General features: G+C 39.2%; 2 protein-coding genes and 1 long non-coding RNA gene across 4 annotated transcripts in view; 2 read left to right on the forward strand and 1 right to left on the reverse strand.

The window, feature by feature from the left end:
* Positions 1-13512, forward strand: part of CFAP70 (cilia and flagella associated protein 70) — a 71631-nt gene extending 58119 nt beyond the window's left edge. The window contains exons 27-29 of the mRNA XM_032469862.1: positions 6476-6577; positions 12041-12088; positions 13376-13512. Coding sequence (XP_032325753.1) covers positions 6476-6577; positions 12041-12088; positions 13376-13456 — 231 coding nt within the window. The 3' untranslated portion in view covers positions 13457-13512. The remainder of the gene's footprint in view (positions 1-6475; positions 6578-12040; positions 12089-13375) is intronic.
* On the reverse strand, positions 13107-14738 carry LOC116660421. Its single transcript, XR_004315924.1, has 2 exons — positions 14459-14738; positions 13107-13547 (listed from the first exon to the last, which is right to left on the reverse strand). It is a non-coding gene; the product is annotated as an uncharacterized LOC116660421 (long non-coding RNA).
* Positions 14739-14798: 60 nt separating this feature from the next.
* Positions 14799-16408, forward strand: MRPS16 (mitochondrial ribosomal protein S16). 2 transcript variants are annotated; one of them, XM_014557552.2, is made up of 4 exons: positions 14799-14989; positions 15157-15350; positions 15432-15692; positions 16161-16408. In XM_014557552.2, the coding sequence occupies exons 2-4, from the start codon at positions 15269-15271 to the stop codon at positions 16292-16294; spliced, it is 477 nt and encodes a 158-aa protein (XP_014413038.1). In that variant the 5' UTR covers positions 14799-14989; positions 15157-15268; the 3' UTR covers positions 16295-16408. The 2 variants fall into 2 exon arrangements, with proteins under 2 accessions (XP_014413038.1, XP_006173463.1); XM_006173401.2 differs by lacking the exon at positions 15157-15350 and having other exon boundaries at positions 14805-14989.
* The last annotated feature ends 1659 nt before the right edge of the window (positions 16409-18067 follow it).

Genomic DNA, 18067 nt, shown 5'->3' on the forward strand with positions numbered 1-18067 from the left:
ATGCTTCTATTTGCTTTAAGTAGTGTAAAATATATTTTCATTGAGATAGAAATTCAATAAGACTAGGGTTAAGCCCTATAGCTAAGGTGTCTGAGTAATCTGCCCACATCAGTGTTTTGGTCACATTCTACCTATGTGTGGATATACCATAATTAATTTGACCAACCACTTATTATTGGATGTGTCATTAGTTTCTACAGCTATACTGTTATAAATAAAGCTGGAATAAATATTCTTGAACATAAATATCTGTGATTAATTCTGTTATTTCCTTATTCTTAAAGACTAGAAAATTTTTAAAGTCTTTATAGTGTCAGTTCACCTTCTAGAGAGGCTGTATGCTGATTTATGCTCTGCCAGAGATATGAGAGTCCATTTTACTGTTACCTGATCAACAATGGGCATTATCATTTCCCAATTTGATAGGAATCTTAATTTGCATTTTCATCACTAATGAAGTGGAAATCACGTGATAGATGTATTTCTTTACTTGTGAATTATCTGTTTATTTCCCAGGTACCATTTACCCTTCACTTCATTGCAGTTAGGTATATACCTCTTAACACTTTGCTGAAACTTCTCTGACAAGGGCCCCCATAACACCCTAATTGCCAAATGCAATACATTTAGATGAAGTCTCTGTGGCACCTAAGCCTGTTGACTGCTTCCTTCTTGAAGCCCCATCTTCCCGTGATTTCCACAGTCTGCATTCACATCCAGTTCCATGCCTTCCTCTCTGGGATCCTTCTCAACCTTTTTCGCTGGCTCCTAGTTTTTTACCCACCATGATTGTTGGGTTCTCCTGAATTCTATAGCCAGCTCTTCTGTATCTGATTTATTCTCCCTAAGAAATATCATCTACCCCAGTGGTTTTTACTACCTCTTGTGTCCTAATGAATCCTAAAGCTTCAGTTCATAAGACTTTTCAAGTTCTGACTCTTACATCAAACAATGTAATGGACAGCTACATTTGATGGTCCCCTAGACACCTCAAAATGTACATATCCAACATATAACCTAATTTATCTCTGAAGCGTTCTCACATTCCTTAAGCCTGTATCTTCTCTGGTATTCCCTGTCTTGGTGAATTGAGCTATAATAAATCCAATCAACCAAGCTACTTCTGTTACTTTTAATTAGGCATCAAATATCATATTGATTTTGTCTCCTAAATGTCTGTTGAGTCTACTGTCTCCTCTCCATCCCTATTTTTACTGCTCGAATTCAAGCCTCATCTCCTCTTTATCCACTAGGGTGGTCTCCTGTCCTTCCTCAATTTATCTTCCACATTGTTATAAAAATGGTCTTTAAAATATGTGAATACCAGGTTACTACCCGATTTAAATCCTTTAGTGACTACCGCTTGTTTCAGAATAATATTCAGATTTTTTTTAATGACCTGGTCTCTTTCTAACTCTTTAGTCTTATCCCTTCCTTTATTTTCTCTCTCTCTTCCTCCTCCAGCCACACAGGTATATCAAGAGTTTCCTGAGCATGCCATGCTCTCTGAAGCCTCCATTTCTCTGTATATGAAATTCTTTTTACCTGGAATGCTTTTCTTCACCTTGTACAGCTAGAAAACTCCTATTTATCTTTTTTTTTTTAATTTTTTATTGAGTTATAGTCAGTTTACAATGCTGTGTCACTTTCCAGTGTAGAACACACTTTTTCACTTATACATGAACATACATATATTCATTGTCGCATACTTTTTCACCATGAGCTACCACAAGATCTTGTATATATTTCCCTTGCTTCACAGTATAATCTTGTTTATCTATTCTATATATACCTGTCAGTATCTACAAATTTCGAACTCCTAGTCTGTCCCTTCCCACCCCCTCCCCCTCGGCAACCACAAGTTTGTATTCTATATCTATGAGTCTATTTCTGTTTTGTATTTGTTACTCTTTTTTTTTTTTTTAAGATTCCACATATGAGTGATCTCATATGGTATTTTTCTTTCTTTTTCTGGCTTACTTCACTTAGAATGACATTCTTCAGGGATATCCATGTTGCTGCAAATGGCATTATGTTGTCATGTTTATGGCTGAATAGTATTCCATTGTATAAATACACCACATCTTTATCCAGTCATCTATTGATGGACATTTAGGCTGTTTCCATGTCTTGGCTATTGTAAATAGTGCTGCTATGAACATTGGGGTGCAGGTGTCATTTTAAGTAGGGTTCCTTCTGGATATATGCCCAGGAGTGGGATTCCTGGGTCATATGGTAAGTCTATTCCTAGTCTTTTGAGGAATCTCCATACTGTTTTCCACAGTGGCTGCACCAAACTGAATTCCCACCAGCAGTAGTCAGAGGGTTCCCTTTTCTCCACAGCCTCTCCAGCAGTTTGTCATTTTGGACTTTTGAATGATGGCCATTCTGACTGGTGTGAGGTGATACCTCATTGTAGTTTTGATTTGCATTTCTCTAATAATTAGTGATACTGAGCATTTTTTCATGTGCCTATTGATCATTCATATGGCTTCCTTGGAGAATTGCTTGTTTAGGTCTTCTGCCCATTATTGGATTGGGTTGTTTGTTTTTTTTTCTTATTAAGTCATATGAGCTGCTTATATATTCTGGAAATCAAGTCTTTGTCAGTTTCATCTTTGGCAAAAATCTTCTCCCATTCCGTAGGTTGTTGCTTTGTTTTACTTACGGGTTTCCTTTGCTGTGCAGAAGCTTGTAAGTTTCATTAGGTCCCATTTGTTTATTCTTGCTTTCATTTCTATTGCTTGGGTAGACTGCCCTAGGAGAACATTTTTGAGATGTATGTCAGATAATGTTTTGCCTATATTTTCTCCTAGGAGGTTTATTGTATCTTGTCTTATGTATAAGTCCTTGATCCATTTTGAGTTTATTTTTGTGTATGGTGTAAGGGAGTGTTCTGGCTTCATTGATTTACATGCTGCTGTCCAGTTTTCCCAACACCATTTGCTGAAGAGACTGTCTTCATTCCATTGTATGTTCTTGCCTCCTTTGTCGAAGATTAGTTGACCAAAAGTTTGTGGGTTCATTTCTGGGCTCTCTATTCTGTTCCATTGGTCCATATGTCTGTTTTGTACCAATACCATGCTTTTTTGATTACTGTAGCTCGGTAGTATTGACTGAAGTCCGGGAGGATTATTCCTCCATTCTCTTTCTTTTTCTTCAGCAATGCTTTGGCAGTTCTAGGTCTTTTGTGATTCCATATAAATTTTATTATGATTTGTTCTAGTTCAGTGAAATATGTCCTGGGTAATTTGATAGGGATTGCATTAAATCTGTGGATTGCCTTGGGCAGTATGACCATTTTAACAACATTGATTCTTCCAATCCAGGAGCGTGGGATATCTTTCCATTTTTTTAAGTCTTTTTTAGTTTCCTTAATCAGTGTTTTATAGTTTTCCATGTATAAGTCTTTCACCTCCTTGGTTAGATTTATTCCTAGGTATTTTATTACTTTGGGTGCTATTTTAAAGGGGATTGTTTCTTTACTTTCTTCTTCTGTTGATTCATCATTAGTGTAAAGAAATGCAACTGATTTTTGTACATTAATCTTGTAACCTGCTACCTTGCTGAATTCTTCGATTAGTTCTAGTAGTTTTTGTGTGGACTTTTTAGGGTTTTCTATGTATAGTATCATGTCATCTGCATATAGTGACAATTTTACTTCTTCTTTTCCAATTTGGACCCCTTTTATTTCTCTCTCTTGCCTGATTGCTGTGGCTAGGTCTTCCAAGACCATGTTGAATAGGAGTAGTGATAGTGGACAGCCTTGTCTTGTCCCAGAGTTTAGTGGGAAGCTTTTGAGCTTTTCACCATTGAATACTATGCTGGCTGTAGGTTTGTCATATATAGCTTTTATTATGTTGAGATATGTTCCCTCTATACCCACTTTGGTGAGAATTTTTATCATAAATGGGTGTTGGATTTTATCAAATGCTTTTTCTACATCTGTTGAGATGATCATGTGGTTTTTGTCCTTTCTTTTGTTGAGGTGATGTATTACATTGATTGATTTGTGTATGTTGAACCATCCTTATGTCCCTGGGATGAACCCCACTTGATTGTGGTGTATAATCTTTTTTATGTGCTTTTGGATTCTATTTGCTAATATTTTGGTAAGGATTTTTGCATCTGTGATCATCAGTGATATTGGTCTGTAATTCTCTTTTTTGGTAGTGTCTTTGCCTGGTTTTGGTATCAGGGTGATGGTGGCTTCATAGAATGAGTTTGGGAGTATTCCCTCCTTTTCAATCTTTTGGAAGAGTTTGAGAAGGACTGGTATGAATTCTTCTTTGTTGTTTGGTAGAATTGCCAGTGAAGCCGTCCGCTTCTGGACTTTCATTTGTAGGGAGGTATTTTTTATTGCTAATTTGATTTCATTTCTAGTGATCGGTTTGTTCAAGTGGTCAGTTTCTTCTTGACTCAGTCTTGGTGGACTGTATATTTCCAGAAACTTGTCCATCTCCTCTAGGTTATCCATTTTATTTCCATATAGTTGTTCATAATAGTCTTGTATAATATTGTGTATTTCTATGTTATTGGTTGTAATTTCTCCATTTTCCTTTCTTATTTTGCTTATTTGTGCTCTCTCTTTTCTCTTCTTTGTGAGCTTGGCCAGAGATTTGTTGATTTTATTTACTCTTTCAAAAAACCAGCTCTTGATTTGATTGATTTTTTTCTATTTTTTTAATCTCTATTTTATTTATTTCCTCTCTGATCTTTATTATGTCCTTCCTTCTGCTGACTTTTGGTTTTTTTGCTCTTCTTTTTCTAATTCTTTTAGCTGGTGGGTTAGATTGTTTATTTGAGATTGTTCTTTTTTTTTTTTTGAGGAAGGCCTGTATCACTGTAAACTTCCCTCTTAGCACTGCCTTTGCTGTGTCCCATAAATTTTGTGTGGTTGTGTTTTCATTATCATTTGTCTCAAGGTATTTTTTAATTTCAACTTTGATTTCATCATTGACCCACTGGGTTTTTTTTAGTAGCGTGTTGTTAATCTCCATGCTGTCATTTTTTTCTCCTTTGTTTTTCTATAGTTGATTTCTAGTTTCATGGCCTTGTGATCAGAAAAGATGCTTGAGATAACTTATATCTTCTTAAAATTGTTGAGGCTTCTTTTGTGCCCAAGTACATGATCAGTCCTAGAAAATGTTTTATGTGCTCTTGAAAACAATGTATATTCTATTTTGGGGGGAGGGTGTAATGTTCTGAAAATATCCACCAAATCTAATTTTTCTATTGTATCATTTAATTTCCCTGTTGCCTTATTTATTTTCTGTCTGAAAGAGCTGTCCAGTGATGTTAATGCAGTTAAAGTCTTTGACAATGATTATATTCCCATCAATTTCCCCCTTTATCTCTCTTAGTAGTTACTTAATGTAAACTCCTATTTATCTTTCAAGATTCACTGTAGCAGTTTCTTCTCTGAAGCCATCCTTTAATCTAGGTTAGAATTACTCCTACTTTCCATTGTCTCTCCACTAGATTATATATATGTTTTTATTATAGACATGTTTGTTTTGTATCAGAACTGTTCATGTGTTTGAGTTTTCTTTTTTTTTTCTTTGCATATCTGTCACTGAACTCTTTGAGGGCAAGGGCTCTGTTTTATCTCTTTATTCTCAGTATCTAGCATACTGTCTGACAGAGTAAATTCTTAGCAAATATAGGTTGATTGAATAATGAATTAATATCTCTGAGATAGTTAAAGTATGGACCAAGGTATAGGCATTGCTGAAAGGCTGTACATCATATTGTCTTGGGCCTAGAAACGCATTCTTTTCTTTTCTAAAACAGAAAAAGGGAAGAGCTATTTTACGGGGGAGAGAGAAGTACTTTATCCTTTCCTTAGGTGGCCTTTTGGAAGATTTTTACAAAGCTAACTCCTAGTTTTAGGGAGCAGCAATGGTAACCATGTGCCCATAACTCAGGGAGCACCCTAGAATCTCTGAATATTGTATTTTTTGCTCAGGACTGTGCTCTTAATAACTAACATTAGGGGAAAGGGAAACTTTCTGAACAATAGTGCTTTGACAGGCTAATAGGATTTTAACCTCAAGAAAGGGATGCACAATGTAAATGAAGAACTACAGATGTGTCTGACAGCCCACTGTGTCCAGAGAAATCACTGATCACTGCACTCATGATAGTGAATCCTTCTGGTTTTCCAACCTGGCACCTGAAGCTCCATGATTCAAGGATGCCCTGATGGGCCTGCTATGGAGGGAAGGAAGAAGAGAGGCATGTAAGCTGAGAGCCCAGCTGGCAGGCCTCCGGATTCTCCTACCTGACTTTTTAATTAGTGTAGTTCTACTTTAAACTGGTTCATATATTGGAACACCACCACATAAGATTTTGTTTGAAGAAAGAGTTCTTTTGCTAAAAATAAAAGACAGTATTTTCAGCTAAATAAACTCCAGCTGGCTTATGTGAAAAGTACTCTTACTTAACAACTCATGCATCTTCTTTTTCTGTCAAGCTGGAGGAGCTCACAGAGGCTGAGGATGCTCTCTCTGAAGCCAACGCGCTAAACAACTACAATGCTGAAGTATGGGCATATCTGGCTCTGGTCTGCCTGAAAGTGAGTGTTTGTTATCCTTACACAATGTCTTTGTAGGGCAAAGAGGTGAGGGACCAAGTAGAAGAAGAAGTAGGAGGAAGGCCACCAATCACTAATGCATGATAGTTTGATGAGCTTCAGATTTGGTCATTATACTGATACAAAGGAGAGGCCATGACTGGGAAGCGTCTACTTAGCATGTGCTTGTAAATCATATGCTTAGGTACATTTGTCTGGAAAGGAGATTCTAAAAATGGGAGTGAGGCAGTTTGGTTTTGTGGTCTCAGGCAAGTGGGATTGGGGTGGACTAGGGTTGACTGCCAGGGGAGGTTCCAAGTGGGGTGGGCTCCCTGTGACACTTTTTGAGCTGCTCAGTAGACCCCAGCCCAGGCCACACAAACCAAGCCCAGCCTATGTGCCCTGCCCCACGATGAAGGAGCACATGGGGATGAGGTCTTGGTCTGGGGTTGTGAACACTGCATGGGGAGCTGTGTAAGGGCAGCGCAGTGGGATGGTGGATTAGACTTGGAGGAGGCGAGATGTTCACCTCTGCCCTCCTCAGCACCTCTCTGCCTCCCCGTGCTCTCACATTCAGGAGCTCAAGCCTGGGAACTGTATAGTCATTCCACTTATGCTGTCGAGCTACCAAAAATGTCATATATGGCCTCGAAAAGCTATTAAAAGTCCAATGATAAAAATCAAGGCTAAGTAGACTATAAGGTTGCAGGCATAAATGAATTACTAACAAAAGGACGAATAGAAATCTCTGATAGTTTTCCCAAAAGATTTTATCAGTTTAAAAATGGACCTGCCCCCTCCCCCTCCCAGGTGACATGAGTCAGCGCTATGATGACTGGGAAATTCCCTGAACGTTCATCAGAAAGCAGTAAAGGACCAGTGTGCCCATGGTGGAAGTATAGTGACCTCTTTGAATCTGATGATGATTATTAAGATTCTGATAGCTATTAGGGTATGATTATTCCCCTATAATGCCCCACTTAGCCCGCTGCTGAACAAAGTAGGTGAGGGCATACAGTGCGATTTGAGAAAGGGAGCTGAGCTGATGGAGAATAGGAACCAGGATGAAGTTGAAGATGATGAGGTAGAAAACAACAGCTATGAGGGGCATGGTCCCTCCCCTGCCTGGTTGGCCCAGTTCAACAAAGTAGTTGAGGACATACAGTGCGGTATGAGTTGGTTTGAAGGATAAGAAATCCCCCCAGCAAATTCCCTCCAGAGGTGAGGAGGCATCACCAGACTGCAAAACCAAGGGATGTTGGGGAAAAAAAACCAGTCACAAATAGGAAATTAAGTGTAGATAAAGAAGAAATGATCATGAATTATGAGACTGAAGAGGTGTATAATGAGAACTTCGAAAGGTGTGCAAAGATTAAAAGCATATGAGAGACAGGAAGCTGAAAGACCTGAGCAGCTTCTCAAATATTAAGACAGTCTGTTTGTTGAAAAGTGCTGCCTTGAACACTGTGCTTCCTGAGGATTCAGAAGACCCTGAGTTGGAAGAGGAAGTTGAAGATGAAATGGAGGAAGTAGAATGCCTCCTTGCAAGAAGTGAGTCCCTAGGCCCCTGATACCTTCCAAAGGAAGGTTTAATCAGGAGGCTAGAAGGATAATCAGGATGCCACCTGAGAGCTCAGTCCCTCCCCAACTTATTGTCTGGCCCACCAGAAATAAGTACAAGTTAAAGCATGGTGAATACAAGCCCATCCCTGTGGTTTACCAGTTGAAATATCAGGATGGCTGTGAAAGCACTGGTGGCAGGTTCTGAAGCAAACACCATGGGCTAAGCAGGAGGGACTGGAGTCCAAGAGAGCCTCTCACAAATCACTGGAATGAATATTACTGAAGTGTATACTCCGCAGGCAGCTACAGTCCCGAAGGCCACGGAGCGTAGAGCCGGAAGCATGGAGTCAATGCACTGCCCTACCTCTTACCTTGGACCACCTATTAATGTATGCAACGGGGATTTCTCATCTATAGAATAGATGCCAACTTTAACAGTGCTGTGGTGAGAACGAGTTAATTAAAAGGAGTGAACTTGTTTGTTAAAAAAAAAGATATTTACATAGTCTCAAGATATCTCCCAACAAGATATTTATTAATTACAAGGGAGAACACAGTAATGTTGTAGCAGAAAAACCTGGCAGATAATAGTCGAAACAAATGGTCAAAGTTACCATCACCATCATTGGGATAAACAGCATATGCCTCCTAATAGGATGCACTGAGAACACAACATTGTTTTTGTGGTGTTCCTGCCAAAAGTTCATAACTTGATATAATCATGGAGAAATATCAGACAAATATAGATTGAAGAATATTTTACAAAGTAACTGCCCTGTACTGTTGAGAAATTCCAATATCATGAAACACAAAGAATCAAGAACTCCCAGTTAAAAGAAACATAAGACATGAATATTGAATACAAGACCCTGGATTTTCTTTTGCTATATAAGATATTATTGGGGCATTTGGAAAAATCTGAATGAGGTCTATAGATTAGATAATAGTATTATATTTATACTAATCTCCTGATTTTGATCATTGTACTGTGGTTATAGAAGAGAACGTCTTGATTTTAGGAAACTTACTGAAGTCTAAAACTGCACCATGTCTGCAATTTACTCTCAAATGCTTCAGGAAAAGTTAAAATATATACTTACATATGTGTAAATGTATATGTTTGTGGATGTGTGCATGTGTATACAGAGAGGAGAGGACTATTCTTATAACTTTAATTGGAAATTATGTCAACAATTTAAAATATAATTCATTAAGATAATGCAAATTGATACACACTACACACCTATTAGAATAGCTTAAATCAAAAAGACTGACAATACCAAGTGTTGACAAGGATGTGGAGAAATTGGCAGGGTTGCAAATTAGTATAACCACTCTGGAAAACAGTTTGGCAGATTCTTAAAAAGTTAAACATATACTTACCATATATCCCAGCAAATTCCACTTCTTGGTATCTTAGTCAAGGAAAGTGAAAACATATGTCCACACAAAGATTTCTCTCTTTCATTTCAGCATTTAATAGTAGCCAAAGACTGGAAATACTCGAAATGTCCATCAGTGAATGGATAAACAAAGTGTGGTATATTTATGTAATGGACTACAACTCAGCAATAAAAATGAAATTCTGATTCATGCAACAATATGGATGAACCTCAGAAACATTATGCTAATTGAAAGAAGCAAACCACAAAAGAGTATATACTATATGTACCATTTATAAATATGATATTAGGAAAACTATAGAGACGAACATATATCAGTGATTCTAGGGCCAAGGGTAGGAATGGAAATTGACTGCAAACAGGCACAAAGGAACTTTTAGGGAGTAATAGAAACCTTTTAAAACTGTATTGTGGTGATGGTTGCACAGTTGAACCTTAAAATTAGTGAATTTTATGGTATGTAAATTATACCTCAATAAATCTATTTTTAAAAGATTATACAGCTCCCCCCCCCCCAATGAGAAATAAATGAACTGACTATTCAATAAATAGTGGTGGAGTAATTGGCTATCCATATGAAAAAAAAAAGCAGTTCCTTACCTCACACCAGACACACAGACACACACACAGCCACACACACACACCCCACACACCACACAATTCCAGCTGGTTTAAAGGCCTAAATCTTAAAACTTTAGGCTGTTTAGAAGAAAATATAGAGAATACCTCTTTGCCCTTGAGGTGTGCCAGGTTTCTTATGGCTGTAAAAGCACAAGGCAAAAATAAGAATATCAATAAATTAACAACTTTTAAATTGGAAATTCATGTACAACAAAGGGCACTAGAATAAAGCTTAGGGACTTTCTTTATTATAAATATTTGCAGCATTTATAACTAATAAAGGATTAATATTCAGAATATAGAAATAGTTTATACAGTAAGAAAAAAAACCCCTACAATCTGATTGAAAAATGGTCACAGGGTAGAAATATATAATTGGCTGAAGTAAAAATTGTAAAAGTCAATAAATATATGAAAAGAAGTTCTGCTTCACTAGTAATCATGAAAATGCAATTTAAAATTATTATGTGACAGCAATTCACACCCATAAGATTGGCAAAAATTAGTTTGATATCACCCACAATGATAAGAATTCTCCTGATTGCTAGTGTATGTAAAGTGGTACAACTATTTTGACGTGCAACATGGCATTATTTAGTCACATTCATATCTACAACTTAGCAATTTTATATCTAGATACATTCCTAAGGAAAATACCAGAAGACATGTACAAGGATGTTTACTGCAGCATTTTCCATAATAGCAAAAAAAAAATTCTTTTTCAAAATTGTTTTGGCTGTTCTGGATCCTTCCATCCTTTGGGCCTCTGCCTCCCTATGACAGGAAGTGAAACCAAAGTAATAATGATAGGAAAGGAAGATGGGCTGGAAAATGCCCCCGGAATTCAGTGAACTTCAGGTGGGAAAACTTCAAAGTGTAGACATTGTAGGAAAGTCTTTTGGGTAATGACGTCTTTTGTGAACTAGTGAAAAATTCATCAGACTAGCAATGATAAGGGAATTGGACTTTGATATTTTCTAAGTTCCCTTCTAACCTGAACAGTTTGTGGTTTTCAAATTTATGTATTTAAGCTTTCCCAAGTGACTTTGCATACTGTGGCTAATTTGTTATGCTCAAACTTGTGAAGTGTCATAGTGAATTCATATTATTCTTACTTAAGTGCTACATGAGTACTTCATGCAAGAAACAAGTAGGAGAAGTAGTATTCTTGTCTCATATCCAGATCTGCATGGAAGTAATTCCAGTATCTGCTTTCTCTAATGCATAGAGACAGGGTATATTTGGTAGTTAAAAACTTGGACTCTGGAGCCAGACTGCATTGTTTCAAAACCTTGGCTCTCCCACTTACTAGCTTTATAACCCTGGCAAGTTATTTATCCTCTCTGTGCTCAGGTTTCTGTATCTGTAAACTGGGAATAATAAATAATATTGGCACATAAATAATATATAATATAAATATAAATAATAGTGTGTATGAAAGTAAAGCACTTAAAAATGTACACAATTTAAAAAATGTAAACCACAAAGCAAGCACTATGCAATTGTTAGCTATTATTAACAAAGCTTCAATCCTAAGAGAAACAAATGACTTATGGTGCTTTCAGGAAAAATAAAAAAAGAGGCCAAGTTGTCTTTAAGCTTTTTGAAATGGAGATATATATATATACACACACACATACATACACACACACACACACATACACACACACACACACGTACAGACACATACATATATATGTATTTAAGAATATCTGCTTTTCCCTACCACGTTTCATTTTCCTGCTTCCTTTTTGAATTCAGAGGTTCTTAACTAAGAAGACATGGAATTCTCTGCTTTAGGTAGAAATAGCGGCAGTGTATTTTCCCATCATAATGTGTATGATGTGCCATTGTCACCAGGTGGTGCTCTTTTTTTCAGGCTGGACGGCAACTAGAAGCTGAGCAGGCCTACAAGTACACAATGAAGGTATGATGCAGACACCTCTGCTGTTTGTACTGAACTGAGTTTGAGAACCTGGGAGGAAGATGCTGGATTAATTCAGGACTTGACTTTCCAGCATTTCATTATCATGGGGCTGCTGGGTTTGGAATAATCACCCACATATTACCATGGGAGATCTTTTGTTAACCTCCCTGGGTCTCATTTTCCTCATATGTAAAATAACGGTGTTGGTCTAGTCCAGAGGTCAGCAAACTTTTTCTGTAAAGGGCAAAACAGAAAATATTTTAGGCTCCGTAGACCAAGTGGTCTCTATTGTAACTTCTACACTCTACCCTTGTAGTACAAAAGCAGCCATAGACAATACACAAACAAATGAGCGTGGCTGTGTTTCAAACTTGCTTACAAAAACAAGGCTGTAGAGGCTGGATTTGGCTCATGAGCAATCGTTTGCCAACCCCTGGTCTAGTCTATCAGTTATGATTGCAAGTAATTTGACTTGGAAGACAGTTGCTTAAACAAATTAGTTTAATGTTTCTCATCTAATGAAAAGTCCAGAACTGGTACCACAGCTGCACAGTGTCATCAGAGACCTGACCTCTTTCTATCTTTCTGCTCCACCAACCATAGCATGCAGTTTCCATCCCTCATAGTTGCAAGACAGCCATTGTAGCTTCAGCCATCATATCCATGTTTCAGGCACAATAAAGAACAAAGCGGGGAAAGGTCAAAGGGGCCATACTACCTATTTCACCTCCCTTTAGAGATATGACTACCTTACATTTCATTGGCCACAATTGAAATAACCCCTAGCTGCATGGGAAGCAGGAAATGTGGCTTTTTTTTGGCTACATTGCTGCCCTGAAAAGAAATGAAGATTTTGTTAGTAAAAGAAGAGAGAGTGGGTTTTCAGTAGGCAACTAGATGTGTCTACTGTACATCTAGATATTAATATTAAATTCAGATCTGTCTTTGATTTCTTTCTTTCACTTGACAAATGGGAATATTATACATTAGTCAAGATATATTGGGTAATATGGTAAACTCTTTTAAAATAAACTTTATTAAAGTTATTATACAACCCCCCCATTGTGTATTCATACCACATGATGAATTTTCATAAAGTGAATACATCCATGTAACCAGCACAATGTTCTGAGGCCTTTTTAATAGAGTTACTGTGAAATAGAGAATAAAGGAAGAGCCATTCCCACCCCAAGGAACTATGTTTTTCAGTTGCGGCCCGTAAGTGAAGGGTCTCCATGTAGGTACATTGGGTATGAATGTGTCCTTCCCTTCCTCCTCTCGATGCAGCTAAAATTGAAAGATGAGAATCTGCTTGCAGAGATCCACATGGTACAAGAAGCAGTTGGCTTTGGAAATCCATCTTTCTAATATCCGTCCACCTGAAGACTTTTCTGTATGGGGCTCTGAGCTCCTTTCCTTCCCAGAGAAATTAAATCCTGGATGTCTCACCTTATGAGGACTGGGGAGAAAGAAAAAAGAATCTTCAAAAAGAAAAAGAGGATCTTCAACATAAATTGAAACCCACTTATTTATTTCTATTGGCTATCTTACTGAATGTCTGTGCTATTGGATGTTTTACTGGTTAATAGTAAACTGGATGGTAATAAAGTGTAAATAAGAGGTTCAGAATTCATCAGTGTGGCTCTGGAGCTAAAGTATACTGAGGTATATATAAGAATATAATTATGTAATTTATATATATTATACACACACACACACATATACATATATATAAAATTAAGGTATGGTGGGCTTGTTATTAGGGTTTCTCGTAAAAGCTTATCAGGATCACTCTTGAAGGAAATCCCTGGCCAGGTTCACTTACTGTAACTTGGAATTAAGGCATTTTCTAAGGTGAGCCTACAGGAAGCAAGCTATGCTGGGTCACTGCGTTAGGGCAAAGAGTGTATTAGTTATGGCCAGATCCTTTGGATCCAACGGGGAATAGCTGAATAGAGTGGTCTTTGCTGAAGGTATCTTTATGAATCTAAACCACAAAGGCTCCATGAAGAGTCCATTACCCTGTAATAGATGCAAAACTCCTCATAACTGAGAAGCTATTATTCTAGGGCTAGCTACGACAAAGGAACCGTATCTCCTGCCTGTCCTCCTTGATCAGTGCACAGCAAAACCAGAATTAAAGCCCTCCACCCCTTTATTTTTCACAGGAGAAAGCTGAGAGAATAGGGAGGTGGGAGAATAGGAGGGAAGGTGAGAGGCATATTAGTAGTCCTTCTCTAGTCTCAGCCATAACGCTACTTCCTTTATGAAATCTTCCTGAGGCACCAAGGAATTATCAGGTTCACTTTCTCTCCTGCTCACCTCAGAACTGTGTATTGACCACCCCTAATTACTCTAGTATAACCTCACCGTCTCCCAGACAAGACTGTCAGCTTCCTGGGGACAGGGACAGCGCCCTTCCGTCTTTGCGTTCTCCGCACTGTGCCCTAATGTGCTCAAAAAACGTTGGCTGCAAAGATGGATTCATGGAGCAGTGTAGCACTTCTCAGCCGCTCCCGGGAGTCTCCCAATACTCCTCCCTGCGGCAGGGACTCTCAGGCCAGTGAGGGCCAGGAGAACCCACAGGGTTCGGCTCGCACCGCCACCCGAGCTAGCAGTGCCCCTTACTGCAGCAGTTGGAATTCACGTTTGGGGTTCTGGGAAGTGACGGGCGGAGAGCGGAAGAGGTGGGGCGAGTGGACCATTCGCTTCCGGCACCGAGGATCCTGGGTCGGGGTCGTAGAGCGGCGATCCCAGCGGCTACGCTACGTAGACTTTCCCGTGGTTTGTTGGCCCAGTCCCAGGTGGTCGAGGAGATCCGCGCGGGCGGCGGGAAGCTCCGACGCGTGGCAACTGGCGCACAGGCCCCGGCGCCCGCCGGCTGCGCCATGGTCCAGCTCAGTGAGTGATTGAGGCCCCGGGAGACCTTCTGGGCGGTCGCGGGGGTAGGGGGCGTGCGGGACCGGGTGGAACTGCGCTCTCCTAAGCGAGCTAGAGGCTACCCGAACCTGAAACAAACTGCCACACTTTTGACCCTCCCCTCGTGTCTTTTTTTTTTTTTTTTTAAGTTTTTGCGGAAACCCTGTGAGGTAAATGACACTAAGTTTATAGATGAGGCAGCAGAGTTGGGACATGGTACAGAGCCAGTAAATGACAGGCCTGTGCTGAGTGGATTGGGGGATGAGGAAGAAGTCATTTCTGGCTGGAGTGCGTAAGAGAAATTTCACAGAGAAAATGGGATCTAAGCCAGAATTGATTGGAAGTAAGGACATTTCAGTTTATTACCTCTTTTTGTCCATTTTGTTCCTCGGTTTTTGTGTCCTAACCCCTTACTTTTCTACAGCTACTCTCCTCTGCAAGGCCTACCGTGGAGGTCACTTAACCATCCGCCTTTCCCTGGGTGGCTGTACCAACCGGCCTTTCTTCCGCATCGTGGCTGCTCACAACAAATGTCCCAGGGATGGCCGTTTCGTGGAGCAGCTGGGCTCCTATGATCCAATGCCCAACAGTCATGGAGAGAAACTCGTTGCTCTCAACCTGGATCGGATCCGGCATTGGATTGGCTGTGGGGCTCACCTCTCTAAGCCTGTGGAAAAGCTTCTAGGTAACAGCTTTAGCCTTAGATCATTGAGGGGATTTTAAATTGAAGTCAGTTCCAAGATGATGGGAATTAATAACGATTTACATTATTTCCAGAGTAATCAGGGCTGGATTGAGAACTGAATTTGATCTAATTGCCATTTTGAATCTGGATATCTCTTTTGTGGACTCCTTTGTGAGACTTTTTGGGTGACTGAAATTTTATGCTGAGGAATGGGAATGCTGTGTCTTGAATGGCTGTCAGTTTATCTTTTTTTCAAGTAAGGAGACTAGTGTTAAGAAGTAGACGACATCCTTGCAGTAAGTGGAGGAAAGGGAGTTGGGGGGAAGAGGTAAAACATTTTGGCAAGTGAGGAACTTGTTTTGAATCCGTGCACTAGATCGGGTCTCTTTTAGATCTCATTTCAGTGAGGCTGAGTTCCCAGGGAACCATTAACTTCCATTGTTATAATGAAAATCCTGTTACTTTTAGGTCTTTCTGGCTTTTTCCCTCTGCATCCCATGGTGATCACAAATGCTGAGAGGCTGCGACGGAAACGTGCACACGAAGTCCTTTTAGCCGCCCAGAAAACAGATTCAGAGGCTACAGAAACAGATGCAAGCTGACTTCAATGAGCATAGCAGTGGGAACAAGGTTAAAAAGTCCCCTTAAAACACGTGGTGCAGAGCTCTTAGTTTTATTATATTTGGAGGTCAATAAATGGAATTTTCTGTCATGCTCTTCTGCCCTGGCCTGAACAGGGCCCAGGGAGAGGTTTGTTCTTGACTGACATAAAGCTAGGCCTAGGTACTAATTAGGCTTTTCAGCCTTCATCTGGGGAAAGGGTTGTAGCTGTGAGGTGGGTTGTACTTTTGAGTTGGGCCCTGGGTCTCTTGCACAACTTTACAGCCTGCTGCCTTCCAAGACTTCCCTGTTTCAAAGCCACAGTCAGCATGTCCATGGCCTGTCCAAGTAATTCCTTCCTTAATCATTTATGGTCATCCTACCAGCTCAATGATACAATTATTTAATGTTTTTGTAATTGAAGATTTACATTTTCTTGTTCAACGTATTATCTCAAAATTACAAAGGTAGTTTTGTTAGGAGCCTTTAGGCTGTAGTAGCCTCCTTTTTAAGAATGAATAGCTGGAAAAAAAGATAATACTGTAAAGTACTTACATACATTGTAGGTCTTTTACATGCAAGGTTATATGTGACAATTAGAAAGTATCATGAAATTAGACAGGATTATCTCTAATTTATAGGTGGGGAAGCTGAAGTTCAGAAATAGAAACTTGCCCAAGGCTACATAGTTTCAGTTTTGAGCAGCGCTAAGAGTCAGACCCAATGTGCATGCCTGGAGAGCCCTTCCCAACATGTTATATTGTCTGTAGGTGGGGGAGTGAGCAAAAGATGAGAGGCTTTACAAAAGTCCACCTAAAAAGTCAGTGATCGAATCAGGTTTAGGTATCATGATTTGATAATATAAATGACTTGTGCCTCCCAAAACCCCTGAAATAACACATTGTCTATTTCATCAGAACTGCAGGATTTTACACCCACAAGCAAGGATTAGATGGTTTAAGTGCACCCTGGATAATACATATTTTATATTCTGGTGTAAGACTAACATAGAGGAGATTCTAAAGCCCTATCAATGTACCAACCTATTTTACTCTCTGGGTTTTATATTCTGAGAATAGTTACCAGCTACCTCAAAATCTGAGGTCATCAAAGCTCTCCTACAGTTGTCACTGGTTGGCCTCCACTTACTTTAAAGTGACTTTGAAGGCAGGACAGGCAGAAGAAAAGAACTGACTTTACCTGGCATTGATCTTGGATCTAGGAAAGAGAAATGCTTTGAAAACTATAGGAACTCTGGAAGCTTAAAAGATATTAATATACCCTAGAGAGTTTGAGTTCTTTGGAAAAGCTTTAATAGGTACAGCAGAAGAGAATGTTGACCAGTGAGGGGAACTGATGTGAAATGGGAATAATTTTGAGTGACTAAATTTCTGCCAACTCAAGTATTCATTTTGTGCCCTGTTCTATCCTTTGTCTAAGATCTGTATACAGAATCTTCCTGTGTGAGCTCATCCTCTCCCTGATTTCAAGTTTTCTCTAGCCCTAGCCTTGCTTTGGATTTCCAGGCCCAGATTCTGCACTGTCTTGAATGATTGCATCAGCCTGTCTTTGTATCATCTCAAATCCAACATGGTCAAACCCAGGTCTGCACTTTAGAAAGCATTAAAAAAAGAAGAAAAAAGCTTTTGCTTCCACAGCTTGTATTTTTATTAAGAAGGTTTGGATCATGTTATCTCCAAAGTGGAAACTGATTTAGAAGCTGGAAGGTGAAGGAATGATTGTGTAATAATCTAGAAGGTCTATCAGGTAAAGTT

Source organism: Camelus ferus, chromosome 29 (genome assembly GCF_009834535.1).
Source record: "Camelus ferus isolate YT-003-E chromosome 29, BCGSAC_Cfer_1.0, whole genome shotgun sequence".
In the NCBI taxonomy this organism is placed as follows: Eukaryota; Metazoa; Chordata; class Mammalia; order Artiodactyla; family Camelidae; genus Camelus; species Camelus ferus.

Excerpts from the sequence above, each read along its gene's own strand:
- MRPS16 (XM_014557552.2), top strand. The coding sequence starts at position 15,269 with ATGAGGAAGAAGTCATTTCTGGCTGGAGTGCGTAAGAGAAATTTCACA. Across the intron at positions 15,351-15,431 it reads TAAGCCAGAATTGATTGGAA|CTACTCTCCTCTGCAAGGCC; the intron begins GTAAGGACATTT and ends ACTTTTCTACAG. Across the intron at positions 15,693-16,160 it reads GCCTGTGGAAAAGCTTCTAG|GTCTTTCTGGCTTTTTCCCT; the intron begins GTAACAGCTTTA and ends TGTTACTTTTAG.